The 19393-nt window shown below is 40.7% G+C and overlaps 1 protein-coding gene and 1 long non-coding RNA gene across 2 annotated transcripts in view; both read left to right on the top strand.

Annotated features, from left to right (window-relative positions):
- Positions 1 to 18789, top strand: part of GRM7 (glutamate metabotropic receptor 7) — a 163061-nt gene extending 144272 nt beyond the window's left edge. The window contains exons 9-10 of the mRNA XM_053468590.1: positions 3925 to 4171; positions 17712 to 18789. Coding sequence (XP_053324565.1) covers positions 3925 to 4171; positions 17712 to 17761 — 297 coding nt within the window. The 3' untranslated portion in view covers positions 17762 to 18789. The remainder of the gene's footprint in view (positions 1 to 3924; positions 4172 to 17711) is intronic.
- On the top strand, positions 12041 to 12481 carry LOC128499708 (uncharacterized). Its single transcript, XR_008354799.1, has 2 exons — positions 12041 to 12133; positions 12170 to 12481. It is a non-coding gene; the product is annotated as an uncharacterized LOC128499708 (long non-coding RNA).
- Positions 18790 to 19393: the final 604 nt, after the last annotated feature.

Genomic DNA, 19393 nt, shown 5'->3' with positions numbered 1-19393 from the left:
GGGGAAATTATATTCCAAATAGGCTTAATTACTTAAATGAATAGTCTTTCTTTGAACCAGCAGTTTTGATGTCCACAGTTATAACCATAAAAATAGGAGCTGCACTCGGGCCTTCCCAAGGAATGGATTCCTAAACATGCAGCCATTTTGCATTTTTAATGCCTCCACTGAGGCGTTTTGTTCCTCTCTTGTGAAGATTTACATGATATAATGGGGGGAATGAGAATAACACTGGCAGCATTTTGTTATAGCAATGCGTTTCTTCTCATTCTATGATTTCTATGTCTTACAAAGTCTTTTAATAATATATTCTTTCAAAACAAAAAGTATCAGGTCTGTCAGGAAACATTCCTTAAGCAGTACTTGGTTTATAAAGGACCGGTAGCCAAAAGGAAGGTCCATGTATCAACCTGAAGGCTTATTCCATACACAAAATATCAGGATAAAGTCATCAGCTCACCCAAAGACTGCAGAACTCACCTCCAAATAATAAAATAAGAGAGCAGAACCTGAAAAAAATCTCTATTACTGGCACATCAGGACAGGATTAGACAAGAATACCAAAACATATTGTGTTTTGCGTTTAATCAGAGGTAGCATTGCTTAAAGTTTTGGTTTCTCACTGGTATCCCATTCATGGTTGGGTCTGATCCAGGCTTTGGAGTGCCTAGTTGGGTTTTCAATGATGATCTTCAGATAAAAAACGTGTAGGAATGTCTATGAACCAGACAGAGCTGTTTTCTACCAAATCCACTCCTAATATAACAAATAGGATCCGTGGACCTGGCCAACCAGGTAAAGTCTTTATGTTCCTCAAGGGTGCACTCAGAAATGGAACTCAAGATATTTTCAACTTTTCAGAAGAATGCATATCTATGAAACGGATGCTTAAAATATGGTGGAACTGAGTTCTCTAGAATGTTCCTCCTGTAAAAGTCTTGGAAGTAATGAACAAATTAAACGTTTTATTGCACATCGGTTTTTCATGAAAAAGACGTAGCAGGACTAATGTATACAAAGCGTCCTAAAGTAAACAACCCATTGAACGTAACATATCAATGTATCTTGTGCAGTAGAAAAAGGTCGGGTTTAGTATCCCTTAGGGAATTATTTCTACATCGAATTACCGTGTTATGTGATTTAAGGGGAAATTACCTGAGCAGAAGCCATTACTTATGCATAATATTAATGATCACAAATCTTTTGAAGTATGTGATTGTCATTTTCTGAGGTAATCCGGATACGGTTATCATGAATAAGAAATAAATGAGAAATAATGTAGCACAACAAATTAAAAATTCCTCTTTTGGTGTAGTAACACTGCTGGCAAAGCTTCGCGTGAAAAGAGATGTACAAAAACATCAACGAACCTCCAGATTTACGAATCATTTCTTAAGCCAACACTGTGTGGCATATGCTAATAAAACAAGATGGCTGCCCTCAGGAGTACTAGTTGGGTGCTTTTTTAAGCATACTTTTTTAACCACATTCATCGAAAGTAATGGGGGCCAGAAACTCGGCACAATTTTAAAAAGTAATTAAGCCCCCCATACTGTTTGCCTGTTATCTCCCTCTTAATGGCATTGCTTTACTACGTTACTCCCTCGGTTCCTATTTCGGCAAACTTGGCCCACACACACACATGCTGAAATACATCGCGAAACCTCTCTATGTGTATTTATTGCCCTCAAGCGCCAGGTTTCCCAACAATGTCGTGACTAACGGCTCTGTCACTACATCTGCTCCCGATTCCTAATTAAATGATTGATTTCAGGTCACCAGCTTCTCGCAGAGCCTATTAGAGGAAAATTCTCTGGAATAAGGAACTCGTCTCGTGTGCGATCATGTTTCGAGGCCCCGGCTTTCTGAGATCTCCCATCACACGTGTCTTGTGCAACTTGCCATTTTTGTTCTCCGCAATTCATGCAGTAATAATTGTTTTGCTGTCATAAACCTTCCATGCAGGTATCTCTGACATGACGATGATGACATACACCTCCCTTGGTTCATTGTTACGTCGGTCTTGAGGGGTTATTAACATTCATCAGCGGAGTACCAATTTATTTCACAGTATATTACAGGCCAGCATTAGAGTGACATACTGTAAAGACTAAACACGCAAATGACTATAAAGTGCTTGTTGCGCATGAATGGTGTGCATTACGACTGATTCCCTGCAATTTACATTTTCATCGTAGCGGGTAGTCATTCATGTTAAAATCATTACATTTTTAACCTTTTCATAAATCCTCTTTACATTGTACATCTTTTTGTAGAATGTGATGGGACTTGTTTGTCTTCAGGGAGGCCCCTGGTTGGGCACTCGGGTGCATGTCCATCATGGTAGTCTCCACATGCGCTGCCTATCTAATGTGTAACTTTTTGTGGCCCGTGCGGGCACACGGATGTATTTGATGTAATAGATTGGTATGGATTTATTAAGTAATATAAACACTCAACCTTTGAGATTTTCTTGGCACATGCCAGTATGAAGGGTCCCCACGTTGACCATTTGGAATTTTGGTAGGTATGACATAGCAGTCAATAAAAAAGTACGGGATGTGTTAATAGTGGCAAAGCAAATGTAAACCAATAGATTCCATAATAGCAATAATACCTCCTCCTATATATTGGAAAAAAAGATTCCATGTAGCAGTGATGATGGTTACAAATTGGCCATCATGCCCTGTTAAAGCCTTCTGCTCAGAAGAAGACATGGAGAATTCCCATAGTATGATGGGCTAGACCAGAAATTCAGTTTTGTGTTGCCATCCAGCTATGTGGCACATGCGTGTAACATGCATCGTGCCACTATTCAGTTGCGTTATGGCTGTTTCTGATAATGGTATCATAGCCCTGACAGTTAATGCACCCAAGTTTGCTTATATTTCCCTCTAAAGGAAATGTTGTAATGTCTGCAATCTTTTAACAGAAATGCTGAGGACTTAAACGGTATTTATCCTTTATTTTCAAAACACCCGTACTTTCCACATCACGATACCACGAACAGAAGGGAATTAAGAGAAACGTGACGTTTAATGCTTTGAGGATTTGAGGGTCCTACTTAAGCTCTTGTGCTATAGAAACACCCAGAACCATCCTGAAGATGTACGAGGTTTTAGGTTTGCTAGAAGCAGGGTGTAAGCATGCATATTCAGGAACCGGAATGGGAGAAGCTATAAAAGATTTAACCGGAGTCAGATCTTTAACACAACTAATAAAATAATTACACATAAACAAATACAATATTGATATTTGCACGTTTTAATGTCCCTTCATCTTCCGAGGGAGCGTTCAGAGCGGTGGAGGCTCTAAGTGGCTGCTTCATCTGGATATATAGTCACGCCGCCCCTGTTAGGCTTGGACATAAATATGTATAATTTTAATAGCTCTAATTTACGAGCAAGCTTATTTATTTTAGTACAGAAAAATGACTACAGAAATATACAGTACGCTTCCCCATAATGTAAGGCAGGACTAATATTTCATCAACCATGGCTACCTGGCTCCAGGGGGGGAAAAAGGACAGAGTACGGGAATTAAGCCTGGTAATTCCTATGTGTCATAATAATCTATATTTCCGTTTCAGTAAATGCTATTTTAAGGGCTATTGTATGTAATTGCATTTTTTTTTCATTGAATGAAGTAAAGTAATCTTAAGTAAAGAGGCGAAAACTAGAAGTTAAGTGGCTGAGAGTGATGGGTGTAGTTGTGGCACACCTGCAGTGTCACTGTTTGTGTACTTTTGACATAGAATTATTTTAAGCTTCATGTTATATGATGCCTCCTTAGTTGTGGGCAATTCCAATCCAACCCTTTTAGAGCAAGTGTGGGGGGGGGCAAATGACTATGTCGTATAATTACACGAAAGGCTCCGGTGTCTGGTGTTGAACTAATTCTTCTCTCTATGTATTTACGTTTTAGCTCTACATCCAGACCACAACGTTAACCATTTCTATGAATCTCAGTGCTTCTGTGGCTCTTGGGATGCTCTACATGCCGAAAGTTTACATCATCATCTTCCACCCGGAGCTCAACGTCCAGAAACGCAAGCGGAGCTTTAAGGCAGTGGTCACGGCGGCCACAATGTCATCTCGTCTTTCGCACAAACCTAGCGACCGACCCAACGGGGAAGCCAAGACAGAGCTTTGTGAGAACGTGAACCCTAACAGTGAGTATTCCCACAGCTGTTCCTCCTCTGCCCACGTGGGGCAAATCCCTACACCAAAAAATAATAAGTTTTAATGAATGGGACACCATCTGTGTTTGAGATAATTCACTACAAAAATACATATATTTATATTAAGTATAATATAATATGCAAATCATATTACATTAAGGTCACATGAAAATCCCAAAAAAACGAGAATAGATAATAAATAAAACCTGAAGGTCCAGGCTTTCACCAATCTCATTCACCAATGCATGGGCGCAGACTCATTTAGTATGGGTGCATATTTTATACAGTGTCCCTAACCTTTGTCGTTCATTACTGCTCATTCGTAGGTTTATCTCACAGCTTCTTATTAGGTGTGTAAGATCTGTTATGAATCATCACCCCTCAGACTCTGGGAAAATGATGAATTTGCCTTAATTCTTCGGTGAACCGAAAGGTGAAGGCAGCGGTGCAATTCTACGACAATTTCATGAGTTAAATCACAGCGATCTATTTCTGCATAGCCTGGAACTAAGACATCGCTGCTGGGAACGAGTTGGGTAAACCTGCGCTCTAATTGGCTCACAGATGAAAAGTGCAGATTTCTAATTGGATCATTTCTCAGCATGTCCCTCCTATACAATGCAACAGCCTATAAAGCACGGATTGTTTCACTGCCCTGCTGGTTAACTCTTTGTATGCCAATCATATAGACGGTGACCGCTAGCATTAGACTGGTACCCCCTAAGAAATATTTAAAAAATACAAAACACTTTAAAGCGAATAAATATTAGCATTTTATTTCGCTCATTTTGCTCTCTCTATGCATTAATCATTTGCACTAAATGCAAAATCCTGGCATTTTTTCGATGATCTCTTCTGTTTATACTTTTTATTAACTGATATTATGTTTAAATCATCATTTTTACAAAACATTGAAATGTCCTTATCTTGAAAATCATAGCACAAATGCAAAAGATGCAAACAAACAAAAAAAATCACCAATGAATGAACTTGTTATATCTTCACATTTTTTTTTATTTTAATGTCACTTGATCATTTATTACCCAATGACCCCAACACAGCCCCCGCATAGACTGTAGAAATGATTTGTTTGCTTTGGGTTGAAATTCTGGCTGGCGTGGAACCTGCTTTACCCTTCTGGCAAATGTTCCAATTATTAAACATTTACAGTGATTTTAAAAAGACAGAAAACGAGAAGGTCAAATGCGTACGGGAAAATCCTCAATGTACAAGAAGCAGGTAAATGTAAGCACCAACGTGTTATTAGACGTATCTTATAAGCTGCTCTGTTATTCCAGAAGATGGCAGACCTTTCTTCTCTATTGATCAAAGTGAAGCATTTCTTTAGGTGGCAGGTTTACTTTAAAAGCACAGTAGGGTACGAAGCAGACTGGAGTGCGGCCGACTTACTGTATGGAGCAACAGTCTCATCTGTGGTCGCGGATTTGACACTTTAGAGCCTCCAGGCAGATAACATAGAGGAGTAGCTGATCCAAACAGGCAGAGGTTACGTAATGATGGGGGGACCCCGTCTACAGATCCAGAGTTTCAAGAGCTCTGCAGATTGGCGATATGATATAAATGGCTCAGACAGCACAAGTAAATTGCATAATGAGATCTGAAAGCTTTCCAAAGAAAAGAAAAGAAAAAAGCAGAAAATAGATGGATGGGTCTGATCGATTCCTGCTTTCCAACTGTTTACAAGCAAACAGAAAACATGGCGGACCCTCGGGCAGCAAAAGTGTTAACACAAAAATGCAAAGGAGCTATAAATAGAAAGTGTAAGGTCATTCCTGTCCTGATTCTATCGTTATCTGTCCTAGTTTTTAAATAGGTCGTTTTGTTCCCATTTTCTGCTGTTTCTGCCGTAGCTCTTCCTCTGGGAGTGAAATTCTCATCAAACTCAGCGGCTGATGGCTTTAATAATCCTCTCTGGAGTGTTGGTACCTTCTCTTTACAAGGGATAAAAACCATTATGTTTCCTTTCATGTCCCCGTGGAGTCTAGGTGCCGTGTCCTCTGGTTCACACCTTGCGGGGCACAGTGACATCTAAAGTCATGAAAGGGTATGGCTCACGGAAAATTCAAGTCTCGAAATGGCTTTTGCTTGAGCCGAAAGCTGGGCTGGCAGCTTCGAGACTAAAAGCTAAATGATTCTTGCAACCTTAACCTTTCAGGCCACCAAAACTCCTTACGCTACACGTATAAACCGTCAGGAAATTCCCATTGGCCGCTCATTTAGGGAAAAGAGTCCAGTTAAATAATGTTTCCTGGGGCACCTTGCTTGTACATTGCCATGGCTATGACAGCACCCCATCGTCACTTAAACACAGCCATGCTTTTTTCTGTAGAGTAAGCAGAGGCTGACGCTCCAGTTGTGAAGTTACAACCTCTAGTATGTTTCTCCATAAGCTAACCCTGAGGCTCTTTAAATATTAACCCTTTAACAGCCCATGGTGTAGATTCTTTATAGTTACTCATCCACTGTTTTAACCAAATAACTCTAGTACCCGACTCCATGGACACCTTGACTGCGTGCTTAGGTTCTTATCAGATGTTTTTGGCCAGGTTCTCGGGTTTGGTTAGATGACATGGACCCCACAACCTCCTTTAGGAAACTCTTGTACGGAATAGCTTGACAATTACGGACAATGAAAGTCAAGGGGCGTTAAACCTAACTTCAAATAAAATAATGTATCGTCACGTGAACTGTTGATATACAGTCTTAAGCAGAATGCAACTTACATACCTATTACATTTTTAAAATTGCACTTGAATAAAAGGATCAATGTGCTTAGAATTAGGTATTTCAGATTTGTTTTTCATGACTGTTATATCATTACGGGGAATTGAGGTGCTTCTCCAGAAAGGTCAATGGTGTTGATTGGAAGAACATTGGAATAGAAATATCTTGGCATCTTTTACGTTTATTTATTTATTTATTTTTTTGATTAACACAAAACATTAATGGATCTGCTTCAAGAAATGTTGCAAATGGTTTTATTAAAGTGTTGCACACATTGTTACAGGTGAAAGACCTTCTTAATTCCGTGCGTCCCACGCTATGATTCAGACCTGTGTTCATATGGCTATCCTCAGCCAGATAATAAGCGAAACCCGTATGAGATAATCTCTGCTGTATACAGAACGCCTGGCTGTTCATCTAATGGAGATTTAATGCAAAGCGACCCTTCCTCCCGCAGGGACACTAGTCTACGTTGAGAGCCTGTCACAGTCCCCGATGCCCTGTGACATGTGACAGTGTGAGCCTGCTGTCCCCACTGGATGGCAAGGAGTGAAGCGGCGTCTTGTGAGGTCAGCAGCTTCCTCCCATAAAGCAATTGGCATCGGGAGAGCTTGTTAGGGAAGAGCTGCTGTACAGGGCTCACTCCGTGACATTGATTTGATCTAGTATCTGCTAATTAAATGTCATTTGGAGTCTAGACTGTTTGAATGGAATGGGAGGATGCTTCAGGAAACAGGGTGATATTAATCTACTGAATGGAATAAATTGAAGGGAGGTTTAAGGTGCAGAGCTCTAAACAAAATATAAAAAATCCCTATCAATGTGTCAACGCTGTCAATGTATGTGTTCTTCTCACTTAGTGGTGAATTGTTATATGTAGAGTGTATCACGTAATGGTGGACAGTATAGAACGCTGAGTGTACAAGGGAATAAGTAGATCAAATGCGGTGTCCTTGGCAGAACTGGATGATGATCCATGTTCTGCACTTAGGGACAGTATTCATATGTCGCTTGGCTTTAATTAATGTAAAAGCCTTGGTGTGAGAGGCCGCATGGTTGTCCTGTGTAGGCATGTTTTGGGGTTCATTGAGTGTACACTCAAAGGATTATGTGTATTACTGAATGGAATCCTGTTGGTTTATAGTTAATGAATCCTGTGGGCGCGTAAGTACCAAACGGGACCCTGTGGGTATGCAGTTACTGAATGGGATTCAGTGGGTGGCCTAAGGAAGTATGCATGGCATTCTCTAAGTGTGCACTCAATGATTTAGATTATTTGAGTGTGGAGTAATAAGATAGAACCTAAGAGGTTTGCAGTTTGTGCATTTACTAAATGGAATCCAGTGGGTTTGCAATTACTGAATGGGATCCTTTGGGTATGCAGTTACTGAATGGAATCTCATGGATATACTGTTACTGGATCCTGTGTGTATGCAGCTACTGAATGGGATCCTGTGGGTATGCAGTTACGGAATGAGACATTGTGTGCTTACGTTTACTGTATTGGATCCATTTGGTTGTAATTATTTAATGAGTGTGCACATATGGAAGGCGAAAATGTGTGCTTGTGCTCAGCAAATGTGCACTCACTCAATGAGATCTCATCAGCATGTGCATACTGAATGAGATGCTGTGAGTGTATGCTCACTGAAGGAAATCCTGTCTGGTTATGTTCATTGAATGTGATCTTGTAAGTGTACGCTCACTCACTGGGATGGTACGAGTGTGCACTAATGGCATGTGATCTCCTAGGTGTGCACCCGCTGAATGTGATCCAATAGATGTACACTCTGTGAATGGGATGTTTCCTTTGCAGCCACTGAGGCGCATGTGATATATGGCTTTTACTGCCCCTCCAGGTCCCCTTTTGCCCTTTCCATTATACAGTATGGTACAAGTTGCTCACATGCTCGTGGTGTAAGATCCGTAGTCCTTCCCACTTAGGAGCCTTTCCACTGACAGATCGTCCGGCTGGCTCTGCCGGAGCAGAATGGATGAAACTAAATCATGAACATAAACAGAAATGTAGGAAAGCAGACATGTGAATAAATGTTGTGTGTTGTCTGTGGCCAGAGCATCTTATGCTTAACCGTAAATAAAAATGAGTGGTTTCCATGGCTACAAGCTGTATATGATACAGGATCTTCTTCACTGGGGGGAGGGGGGCAGAAGCCAGAGACTTCTGTGGGGTCCCCGAGCAGTAGGGGAGGGTGGTGAGAGCAAGACCTATGGCCTGTGGGTATAAATGCAATGGGAGCTTCGTACTGTTGTGGCTGTGCATGAAGAGCTGGGATAATATTAGGAATCACTATCTCACGCCATCCAACAGTAGTTTTTTTCTTCTTTTGTTTTCTTTTCGTCAGTATTTTGTGTTGGGGCATAAAGGAAACGATTAACCCTTTTGGTGTGTGTTGGTGTAGATTTTAGCAAGGACAGAGAAAGCTTGCTTTGCAGGTTAAAGTTGATTGTGATTATGATATCCAATTGTTTTTTTGGCTGGACATGGGCAGAAGGACCCAAATGTAATATTTGTTTATCTTCTGTTATAGTAAACTACAGCTTCGTTAGGCTGGGTATCATGGGTGTTGTGGATCTTGAAGACGCAACAATTAAGTAATTAGACAATAGGGTGGGTGCCTTTATTTATGAAATAATAATACTGCTACTATGGTACTTGAGTTGGAAATTTTATTTTGGAGATTGTGCTTATGTTTTAATAACTTTGTTGCACTATTATAGTAAAGTATTTGCATAGCAGACTCCTTAAGACCTAGCTGGAAAAAAAACACTTGCCCATGGCTTATATGGCTTACTAAGGTGACCTCTACAGGACACCAGTGCATTTTTGCCCAAGTCCCCATTAACATTAACAACGGCACACATTGAGGGGTAAAGGATGCCAAGTGTTAATGCGGCCAATATAAATTTTAGGCACATGCCACTGCTCAGGCTTCTGGATTATCTTCTACTACCGCTCTCTTCAAAGTGAATTAACTTGAACGTTAAATTAGTATCACCATTGAGCTCATGAGAAACCGCCTAGTTTCAGCTGTTTGGAGGAGGAATAGCCTAGACGTATTTGTATCCAGGGTGTCATCATGCGCAGAGCTAACACTATTGCCTAATACATCTTTCTGTATGCATCTCCCAGAGGAAATTAGGAAACCGGTAGTTGCTGGTAATTTTTGCCTTTCTTCTGCCATGAGTTAATGGATAGAACCATTCATGTGCATTTGGAATGCTATGGACAGCTCCTATTGGCGTAGAAGCCATCTTTTAAGAGAGGAAACCCACAATTTATTCAGAATCTTAAGAATCTCTCTTACACACCAGGCTCTTATTTCTTTTGGGAGTTGGAACGTAATCTCCATTAATAAATCCCTTCTAATGGGCATGGGTAATTGTTACTCAAAGACAGGGAGTGGCTCGATTTGGCAGCTTTTGTCTCCCATGGGATGCTCAAATGCTGCAATAGCGGTTATGTAATTTGCCCATTAATGTTGATGTTGTTTGTTTGCTGATGGAAGACAGAATAGATGTGTCATAAAAAGGACACCTTAATTTCCTCGCGCTTTCCTACTGCATCAGCCAAGTAAGGGAAGGATTATTGGACATAGAGAATAAAATCTCAAAAGTGCACTTTATCATTACCGAAAAAAAAACATTATTTCTCGCTCTTCCAAGCTCTAATTGTTAGTCCAACAGCTACATATTACTGTGCTGTGACTTTCAATTCATCACTTGTTATCTAAAAGCTGTCATCTGGCCATCTCTCTATCAAGCCAGAGAACAGTGATATTTCAAGCCTTATAATTCTAGCTGTCAGTGTGGCTCCTTTCGTGTACAGAGTTCGACCACACGGTCAATAATACGTTTGATCTTTTGTTTTTTATTTCTGCGGGTTAATTATAGTGAGAGACACCTCAGCATGCCAAAACTTTCCTTCTGAAACAGGTCTTAATGAGAAGGAGTGGTGGGTGAAGTGGCACTGAGTTTAATGGCATAGCTGGATTATGACATCCCAAGAGGAGGCGAGGGATTAAAGAAGAAGGAATTGACAGGGCACAGGGAAGGCACTGGCAGACAGACACATTCAGCCCCTCAATTTTAGGAAAAAAGAACAAGAATTGATACCCAGAGTAAGGAAAGTGATTGAGCAGAAGAGACAGGGCTGGCACTGACAGACAACACATCCAGCCATATGGTATAGGACTGACTCCCCCTAAATATTAGGAAAAGGAACAAAAATGATCCCCCAGAGTAAAGGCAGAGATTGAGATGCAGAGGGATGGTAGAGCATCACAGCGCACAGGGCAGACACTGGCAGACAGACTTTTCATGCACCATTGGACGTGTTGGTGATGCTGCTGCCAGTGCAGCTGCAAATTCTCATTTCCAACTCCTCCATTTCGCCGAGCATGCCCCCTTTGTGCTGCATCTTACCCCCCCTCTGAGTTTTAAAATTATTGTAAGGGCAAATTAAAGTGAAGAGCCTGCTGCTGCTCTAGAATCAGCTCTTTCATGTCCAGGGTGGAGTTCCAACCGCAACAGGGTGACTACGCCCTGACAAAGAGAGTGGTGGGGTAGACCAAAATTCTCTTGCTCCTTTCTCAGCTACTGGCTTGCCTTCACACCGCAGTGAAAGTGCCCAGCAATCCCAGCTAATCCCAGTTGGAATAGCTGCCCTTACCACCAAATGTGGTATATGTGCTTTGCAACAAAAATGCAAAGTCCCCATCTATACCTGCTTTCACCATGTTTACTGCTCCGTCAGACCCCAATATTCCTATTTCTATTGCTGTTCCTGGCTGTGGTATAATCCACTCTACCAGCATCTTCCTAAGAGCTGCCAAAATGTGAGCTGATATGTAGCTCACATATGTAGAAGGAAGCAGACCACCATTATTTTTTTTCCTTCTATGACCATAAAATCAATGGACTTTTGTGTTCATTCCACTACCTGTTTTCACTATCCAAGAATGATTGGTCATTACAGAAACAAAAGAGGAAGGGGTCAGGGTCGTATGTTCATCTGGCGATCTCCTTCTACATTAGTGTAATTTGTCACTAATAGTGACAGTAAATAGAAGTCTCCATTCCGCAAGGTTTATTAATTTGGTAGCATTACAAGTTGCCTGATTCCCAGAGGGGAGAGTTTGGAAGAATTGGAGTTCAATCTCAGATACAGTGTTCTAGAATTCAACATAAGTGAGCATGCAGTCTCCAGGAAGCCATATTGCAAAGTACCAGGAACCAGCACCAGTAATATTCACATAAGTATAACTTCTACCTTTGCTAGTGATTTTCCCATGACAGTGTGTATATATGATGTCATAGTTCCCTGCAGCGGACCCTGTCGCCTTCCCTTTGTTGGATGACAGGTTCACTTTAATATAAAAAAATAAATATGTTTTCATACAATGATTCCTGCTTTAGGAGTCTGGAATCGGCACAGAAGATATAGAGAGCGCGCTAAGAAGAATGCTCCTACTTGATTCAAATAAGAAATTATTTACTGCAGACATGCAAATAAGTGGGAGAAAAGTGAAAAAAGAAGCTGTAAAACTCAGTGTAAAAATAACTGTGACGTTAGAAGGTGCAAAGAGAAGAGGAAGGTGTGAAATGATTCTGGAGTCGGTGAATAATGTCTCTCTCCAAGTAAAGGTTTTAAAAATACACAGCATGGGATGAAGCATATGAATATTTCCCTGTGGGGTATTTTATCCGTGAGATTTAAATAGGAGAAATACCCTAGTTATATGTGTAAATGTCCCTGCCCCTGCAGTGTTCCAACGTGCGATGCAGCTGGTGAATCATAGCTCTCTGGATTCCAATCACAAATGGTCAATTCAGGTGCCTATTTTTTCACTAAATTAAGCTTTGGGGTTTCATGTGATATGAGCCACCCTATGAATTAGAATAGGTAATCTTGCAGATACAATGGACATTAGTAAAGAAAAAGAAAAACGTCTGCAATCGCGATCAGAAAGATTCCCAAATAGCAGTTGAGGGTAAGCCTGGATTAGCTATCTGGCTCACAGGGCAAATGTATGGTGGGGTGATTGCCGATAGTCCCCTATTATTACTGCCCATCCAGGTGCTGCAGAGTTTGGATATGCACAGCCACATGCTGTGAGAGCAGATGTCCCATGTCTCCCGGAAACGCGGTTGTGTCTTCTGCCTCCCTGGCGCACACAAGAATATCCCTGATGCCCTCTCTCAATGTCTCCCTACGTGTCCTTGTCACCTTTTGCACTTCTTCCCGTGCCTCTCTTGTTCTTCTTTCTTCTGTCTTCTTTCTTCGTCTGCTTCGCCTCGCTATCAGTTGTTAATCAAACCTCCCGGAGCACTTCCTCAAAAAAGGCGGAGCCTCTGTGTAGGGAGAGGTCTCTATGATGCACGCTGTGGCTCGGACCTTTTGCAGAAGTGCTCCACGGGGCCAGAATATTGCTGACAGATTTGTGGAGATGGAGAAGCGTATCTGCACCTCTCTTTCTCCATAATCCTACTGAATTACTTCTTGGAGTACTTCAAGAAGGGGCACGTTCCTCCAATCGGGAGGGGGGGTGTGCAAGAGTATTAAATATAACACGCGCGCAATCATATCCTTAAAGTGCCAGGGCCACTTAGTCGCCTCCTTTCAGGTTGTCCAGCTCATAAATCAAGACACTCCAGGGTACGTATATTATTGCATTATGAGCTACTTAATCTTCAGGCCAAGATTATAGTCAGATATATATTATCAGACATTCCTGGTTTCTAGGCTTTTACAATTGTCAGGCGACATTTTTCCGGGTGAAATTTATACACTGCAGTGAAGCTCTGGCAGTCTAGAAGTGCCTTTCCAAACTCAGATACAGTTCGCTGCCCCCATCCACTCTCTGCACAATTGTCCTATCAATTCCTGTCTTCTTCCAGCTGTTGGCCAGAATGGAAGCCCCGGAACGGAAATATCCATGAATACATTTCAGCAGTGGCTCAATACGGCAATAAACCCTCCTTGTCTAGGAGGACAAACGCTATTACAACCTCCCATCTGTTCATTCAGACGAGCTTAGGGAATTCATAAACTTTCATACCCTGCTTATCTAACGCATAGGATTTTGTCCAGAGCACGTCGCACATCCCAGCTACGTTGACATTCGCCTGCATGTTAGCCGTCTGGCTCGCCAATAACTAATGTTTAGGTCTAGTCGGATACAAAATCCATCCGAACGCAGAACATTATCTCTGTTAAATGACCCTCAGAACATCTGCCACTTATTATGCTATTACCAGGGCACATCGGCGATGCCTACTGGTAAATGCCCCATCCTAGATCAGTAAAAGACTTCTAATATCATTGACTCCGCTAGCTTTTGTGTTCCGTATTCACAGGGATCATCCTAAACACTAGTTCATTTTTAATTCCGCTATGAATGTTTCATGACGAAATTACGCATGCCGCCTGCAAATCCTCGCCTGCACGACTTTGGAAGTGCATGGCTGGATTTATGTTCTAAGCTGCGTGAGTAGTTTAAACCTCTTTTATAGCTTCCAACTCCTTATTTACATTATGCCCCCCTGCTGTCTGATTTAACCTCTGTTCTACCAGACAGGCCAAGAATGTGTTAGAATAGAACTGTTTGCCTGTCCCTATGGCTCCAAAAGCGCTTGTAATTGTATAGTTTTGACGAACCTGCCGAGACACTCAAGTGGAAAAGCAGTGGGAATCCACAAAATAGCAGTCATTTTTATGCATAATTCTGTTTTTTTTTTTATGACTCGAATTGTAAAAGCATTTCTCATTTTAAGCAGGTTTCCATAATCAGGGCATAACCGCAGGTACCTACAGAATTTTGACTGGGAGGAAAATGAATCTTCTTTCCAAGAAGTCATATCATCGCTAGTAAACTGACAAGGTTTTTGGAATGAAAACAGGAGGGGATTTTTTTTTATAGTGGTCAGAATATGTAGACTCATCATATTTTATATAAAAGATTACAAAAATGTGTCATATTTCCCCATACTGTGCAGTCATTTCTTTAATATATTTATGGTTGATCATAAAACGATAAAGACTGTAGCAGGTACATTATAAAGTATTTAATCCTCAGGTTTATTCCTATGTTATCCCTATAAAACGTGTAACAAAATCATTATACATCTAAGGAAGCATGGGTTAGAACAGTATATACATGAAAAGCTAACATGCTTACATATACACATTATTGTGATGTTTAGGGCTGAAGAACACTGAGATACCTTCATGCTCATCAAACATTCTGAGCTCCTACAGAAGAGGGACATCAGGGGAGGAAAGTGGGATAGGGGAATTTGGATCCCAAAGAGGGAATGTTCCTCTTAAAGAAAGACAAATGGGAGAATGTGGACTTTATCAAGTCAGTTTTACAATACATTCAGTACCCCAAGTCATCTCCTAAATGATTTGGACCCAATTACTGAAAAAACGAGCACCTCTTTCAGCCAATTCCCAAATACCACCAGTGTCTGGTAGCATCTAGTTGCCAAAATAAAACAATTAGAATAAATGTTTTTAATATGATTTTGATTATACATTCATAGATTTCCTTTGGTCTGTAGAATGTAGAACGTTTTAATATATCCAATTTATAATTTGCTTGTAATAATTCACATCATTAGATGCTGTTATGCAGCATACAAGTGTCGGGCGCCTTATTGTACATGGATTTGAGGTCAAATTTGAGCCCCCAGCAAACGTTTTGGATAATGAAGGCAGAGTCTTGCACTCTCTTGAAGATGTCACTAGTCACAATGTCAGATGTTTAATCCCTCGGCTGTCTGGTGTTTGTCACTCACTATATGAATTTGTCACGAAGATTATTTGCTCTCGCTTGTACCTAATGCAGCTAACCGAGGACAGGAACAAATTTGGTGACCTTTTGCTGTGTGTTCAAAAAGCATTAAACACCATTGCGGATTCTATTAATATCCAAGACAGACATGGCTGTTATGATCACATTAATTCGGGATATTTTTAATGTCCATGGCCACAAATGTTGACAAGAACTGACAATTAAGGATTATAGCAGATCATTAAAAAAGTCAAGTGTGCATCAACTAAAGGGTTAAATAGCCATATAAATGCAAAAATGAATATTGTTGCATTAACCAAACGGAAAATGGAGTATTTAGTTGAAGAAAAAGATGTACATCCTGCCCACACCTTAATCCGTTTGCAGATTAAATCCCATGTCCTCACCTGTTTTATCTCCTTCGCTTCCTATGGATTATCATTGTCAACTAAATTAGTCGTCAGTTTAAGACTTTTTTCTACACAAATGTAGAAAAATATAATTTGACGGCAGATAAGAATCATTAAATTCAAATAATCTGCTCATTTTTGTCCTGCTGTAAAAGCCCCAATCCTTATTCAGACCTTGGACTTCTCTTGTATTAGACTTCAGAACCTTCCTTGACACCTCCCAACATCACACGCGAGTAAAGGGAATACTGTTATTATAAGAGATGTGATTAGAGGCTTGGATCAGGCCCAGGGCTTTTCGTGTGACTTTGTGACCTATTGATAGCTATTAATTTAACCGTGTAAGGATAATAATACATTTTGTGCCCCCTGGTTATAGAATTATAAGTGAGGGTCATTTAACAGAAGGTTCTCACACAGGAGAATGTCACAGTAGCCTGGATGTGTGACATCCTCTGGATAAAATCCCATATATGTGACGGATTTTGTTCTTTTTTCCTGTACACGTTATTGTGACTATAATTGTAAAACATAGTCATACTTTCATACCAAGACAGCGTTCTGAACTCCCGGTTCCATATCGTGTGATATGAAGCCAACAGGTCAGAATCCTCTTCAATGTTTATTTTTCTTTTGAATTGAAGATGTCACAAGCCACCTATGGTTTACCTGAGATCTTCGTGGTGACTTCATGGTGTAACACTAATATGTAATAATGTGGAGGGGCATAATATATTACTTGGTGTTGAAAGCATACACTGCACCAAGCAGGGCCTGTTAATCGTGTTAAGCCTTAGGTGAGCATCAGGAGGTTTAATATTTCCCAAAGCCCGTATATTGTTTTACGCAGTGACTGCAAACTCTGCTCGTGCTTGGGGAATTGGATCGATATGTCTCATAAAGAAGTATTACCTAAAACCTGGGCTTTTGTAATAAAGATGTCAGTCCTCTCATTCTAACTAATAGGAGGTTACAGGTGATCTATATACTAAAACATAACATAACTAACACATAAATAACACTACTACAAGGAGAAAATACAACCTTTAGAGGATCCATATGCTGATTTTAAAATACTTGCTCCCCAGTAATACTAAAACTCTCTAGCAAAAATGTCCTTGCCCCTTCCTTGTTAGTATAAGGTGATGTTGGATATATGTATGTAGGAAGGGGATGGATGTTTGTGGGTAATCATGGGGTACAAGTACAGGTTCAGTACAGGTATACTGTTCATCCAATCAATCCACACTAAGAAAAACCTTGTCCAATGAGCTTCTGTAGTAGAATAATTGATTTCTTCCTTTTTCACCAAATAACGAATAGTCAATATTGCAGTTAAATATTCAGCAGTCCTTGCAAAGGTTCTGTATCTCAGTATATTAGATCCGGTTAATCATTAGATGGGTGCTTAAGGAGAGAAAACCTTTTGATGACCTAAAAATGATTGAGCATGTTGTGTATACACAGTACTGCTCCATCCAGTAAAGAAAACCTCAGCATATGTTCTCAGAATATCTATAATGTGTCCACAAACATCTTGTTTTTTTTTCATCTTGGCAGGTCCAGCGACCAAGAAGAAATACGTCAGTTATAACAACTTGGTGATATAGGCATCTTCCTTGTGAAAGATGATAGGAGCAGCAACATTTTCACTTACTACGTCGTGTGGTGCGGTTTGCTCCCCTTCCACCCAGTGCCTCTCCCACGGCGGCCAATCATGGGACGAGAGGAGTTACTGGGACATGATGGTGCACGGCCCTTGAGGACTGGGGACAGCTGCTTCATCCAAGCCATCTGAACTGTTCCTGGTTTGTCTCTCAAGACCTAGGACCAAGCAATGGGTGCCAAGCCCCGTATGAAGCAAGTTTGTGAGCGGGAGTTACCCGGGCTCTTCCGCCTCTCTCGGGACCATCAGACTCAGACCTTTCTGTACAGTTTCTGAGAACTTTTTACATGCAAACCTTTTACCCTTTCATGTTTCTTCTTTTTGTATTAATTTTGTCTTTTTTTGGGGTGGGGGTTTATTCTCATGTGACACTTGTCTCCCCAGCTATGAGCACTTCACTAAATCGGCTTCCATGTCAAAGCACACTCCTCATATGGTTCGCCCATTCCTCTTTATTTTTTCCACCCCGGTCCTCTGTTTGTTGGTTCCCCCTCATTAATTCATGAACAAAAGACAAGGTTTCTTTAATGACCAAAAACTGTGTGAGCAACGCAGACCATTCCTGAGCGTGATTGGCTGGCAGGATCTGGTATGTGATTGGCTATTGCCCTGGGGGTCTCCTGTTTCCGAATGCATGTCCTATCTCAGCTTTATTATTTTTTTCTTTTTCTGTCGGAGGATTCTGCTGTTTGTGTTTGGTTTCTATTCATTTGCCCGTGACTAGGGTTTTGTCGACAGGAACGTGGGGTGTGGTGGCCATGATTTTAATCCACCTCTGGGGATCTGTCCGAGCCTAGTCTGTGAGGGCCACTCCGTGGACTCCAATGTGACAAAAAGCATGTATGTTTTCTACTGTTTGTAATGAGTATTTTCTGCTTACGTGCCAACCTCGTGAAACACCCTTCCCAAAACGCCCTGTGATATTGTCAGAGAATGTATCAATAAAAGATTTTGATTATCTTTTCTATTCAATGCAGTGGCCAGAGCTTGTGGATTTAACACGTAACCACATACTAAATATTCATTTCTGCTACTTAAGTAGTGCCTTCAAACTTTAACTCCCTACCTAGAAGACATCTGCGCCAACACTTCCTTTTTAAAGAGACTTATTTAAAGATGACCTCAAGACCTATTTGTTCTGTAACAAAAATATTTTTGGGTTAAAATGCTGTGCAGTCCCACTGATTCAGCTCTTTGGTAAGCGATATAGCCAAAAAAAATTAGATAGGACTCGCCAAACTTGGGGTACTTTGACGTAGTGGCTGGCTAAGCAATAGATGGCCATAAAGTGTGGCGGAATCCCCAATATTTATGCCTTATAGTTGTTTATTGAATGGGATTCCCTGGGTATGCGCTGGATCCTTGCTTTGTTCTTTGAAAAATATACTGTACCTAACCCTAGATACATACGATAACCTCAGCTATCTCATACTTTTTTGCAAATACAAAAACAAATTAAATCTGCTTCTCAGATTTTAAGGATTCACATTTCAAGAGTTCACCAAAAGTACATATGCGCTAATTTAAAAGAAACATTTCAGACACATTTTGCAGTGTAACAACTTTTGTGTGTTTT

Source organism: Spea bombifrons, chromosome 6 (genome assembly GCF_027358695.1).
Source record: "Spea bombifrons isolate aSpeBom1 chromosome 6, aSpeBom1.2.pri, whole genome shotgun sequence".
NCBI lineage: Eukaryota > Metazoa > Chordata > Amphibia > Anura > Pelobatidae > Spea > Spea bombifrons.
Note: the sequence above shows the minus strand (reverse complement) of the source record. Positions and strands in the feature narration are given on the sequence as shown.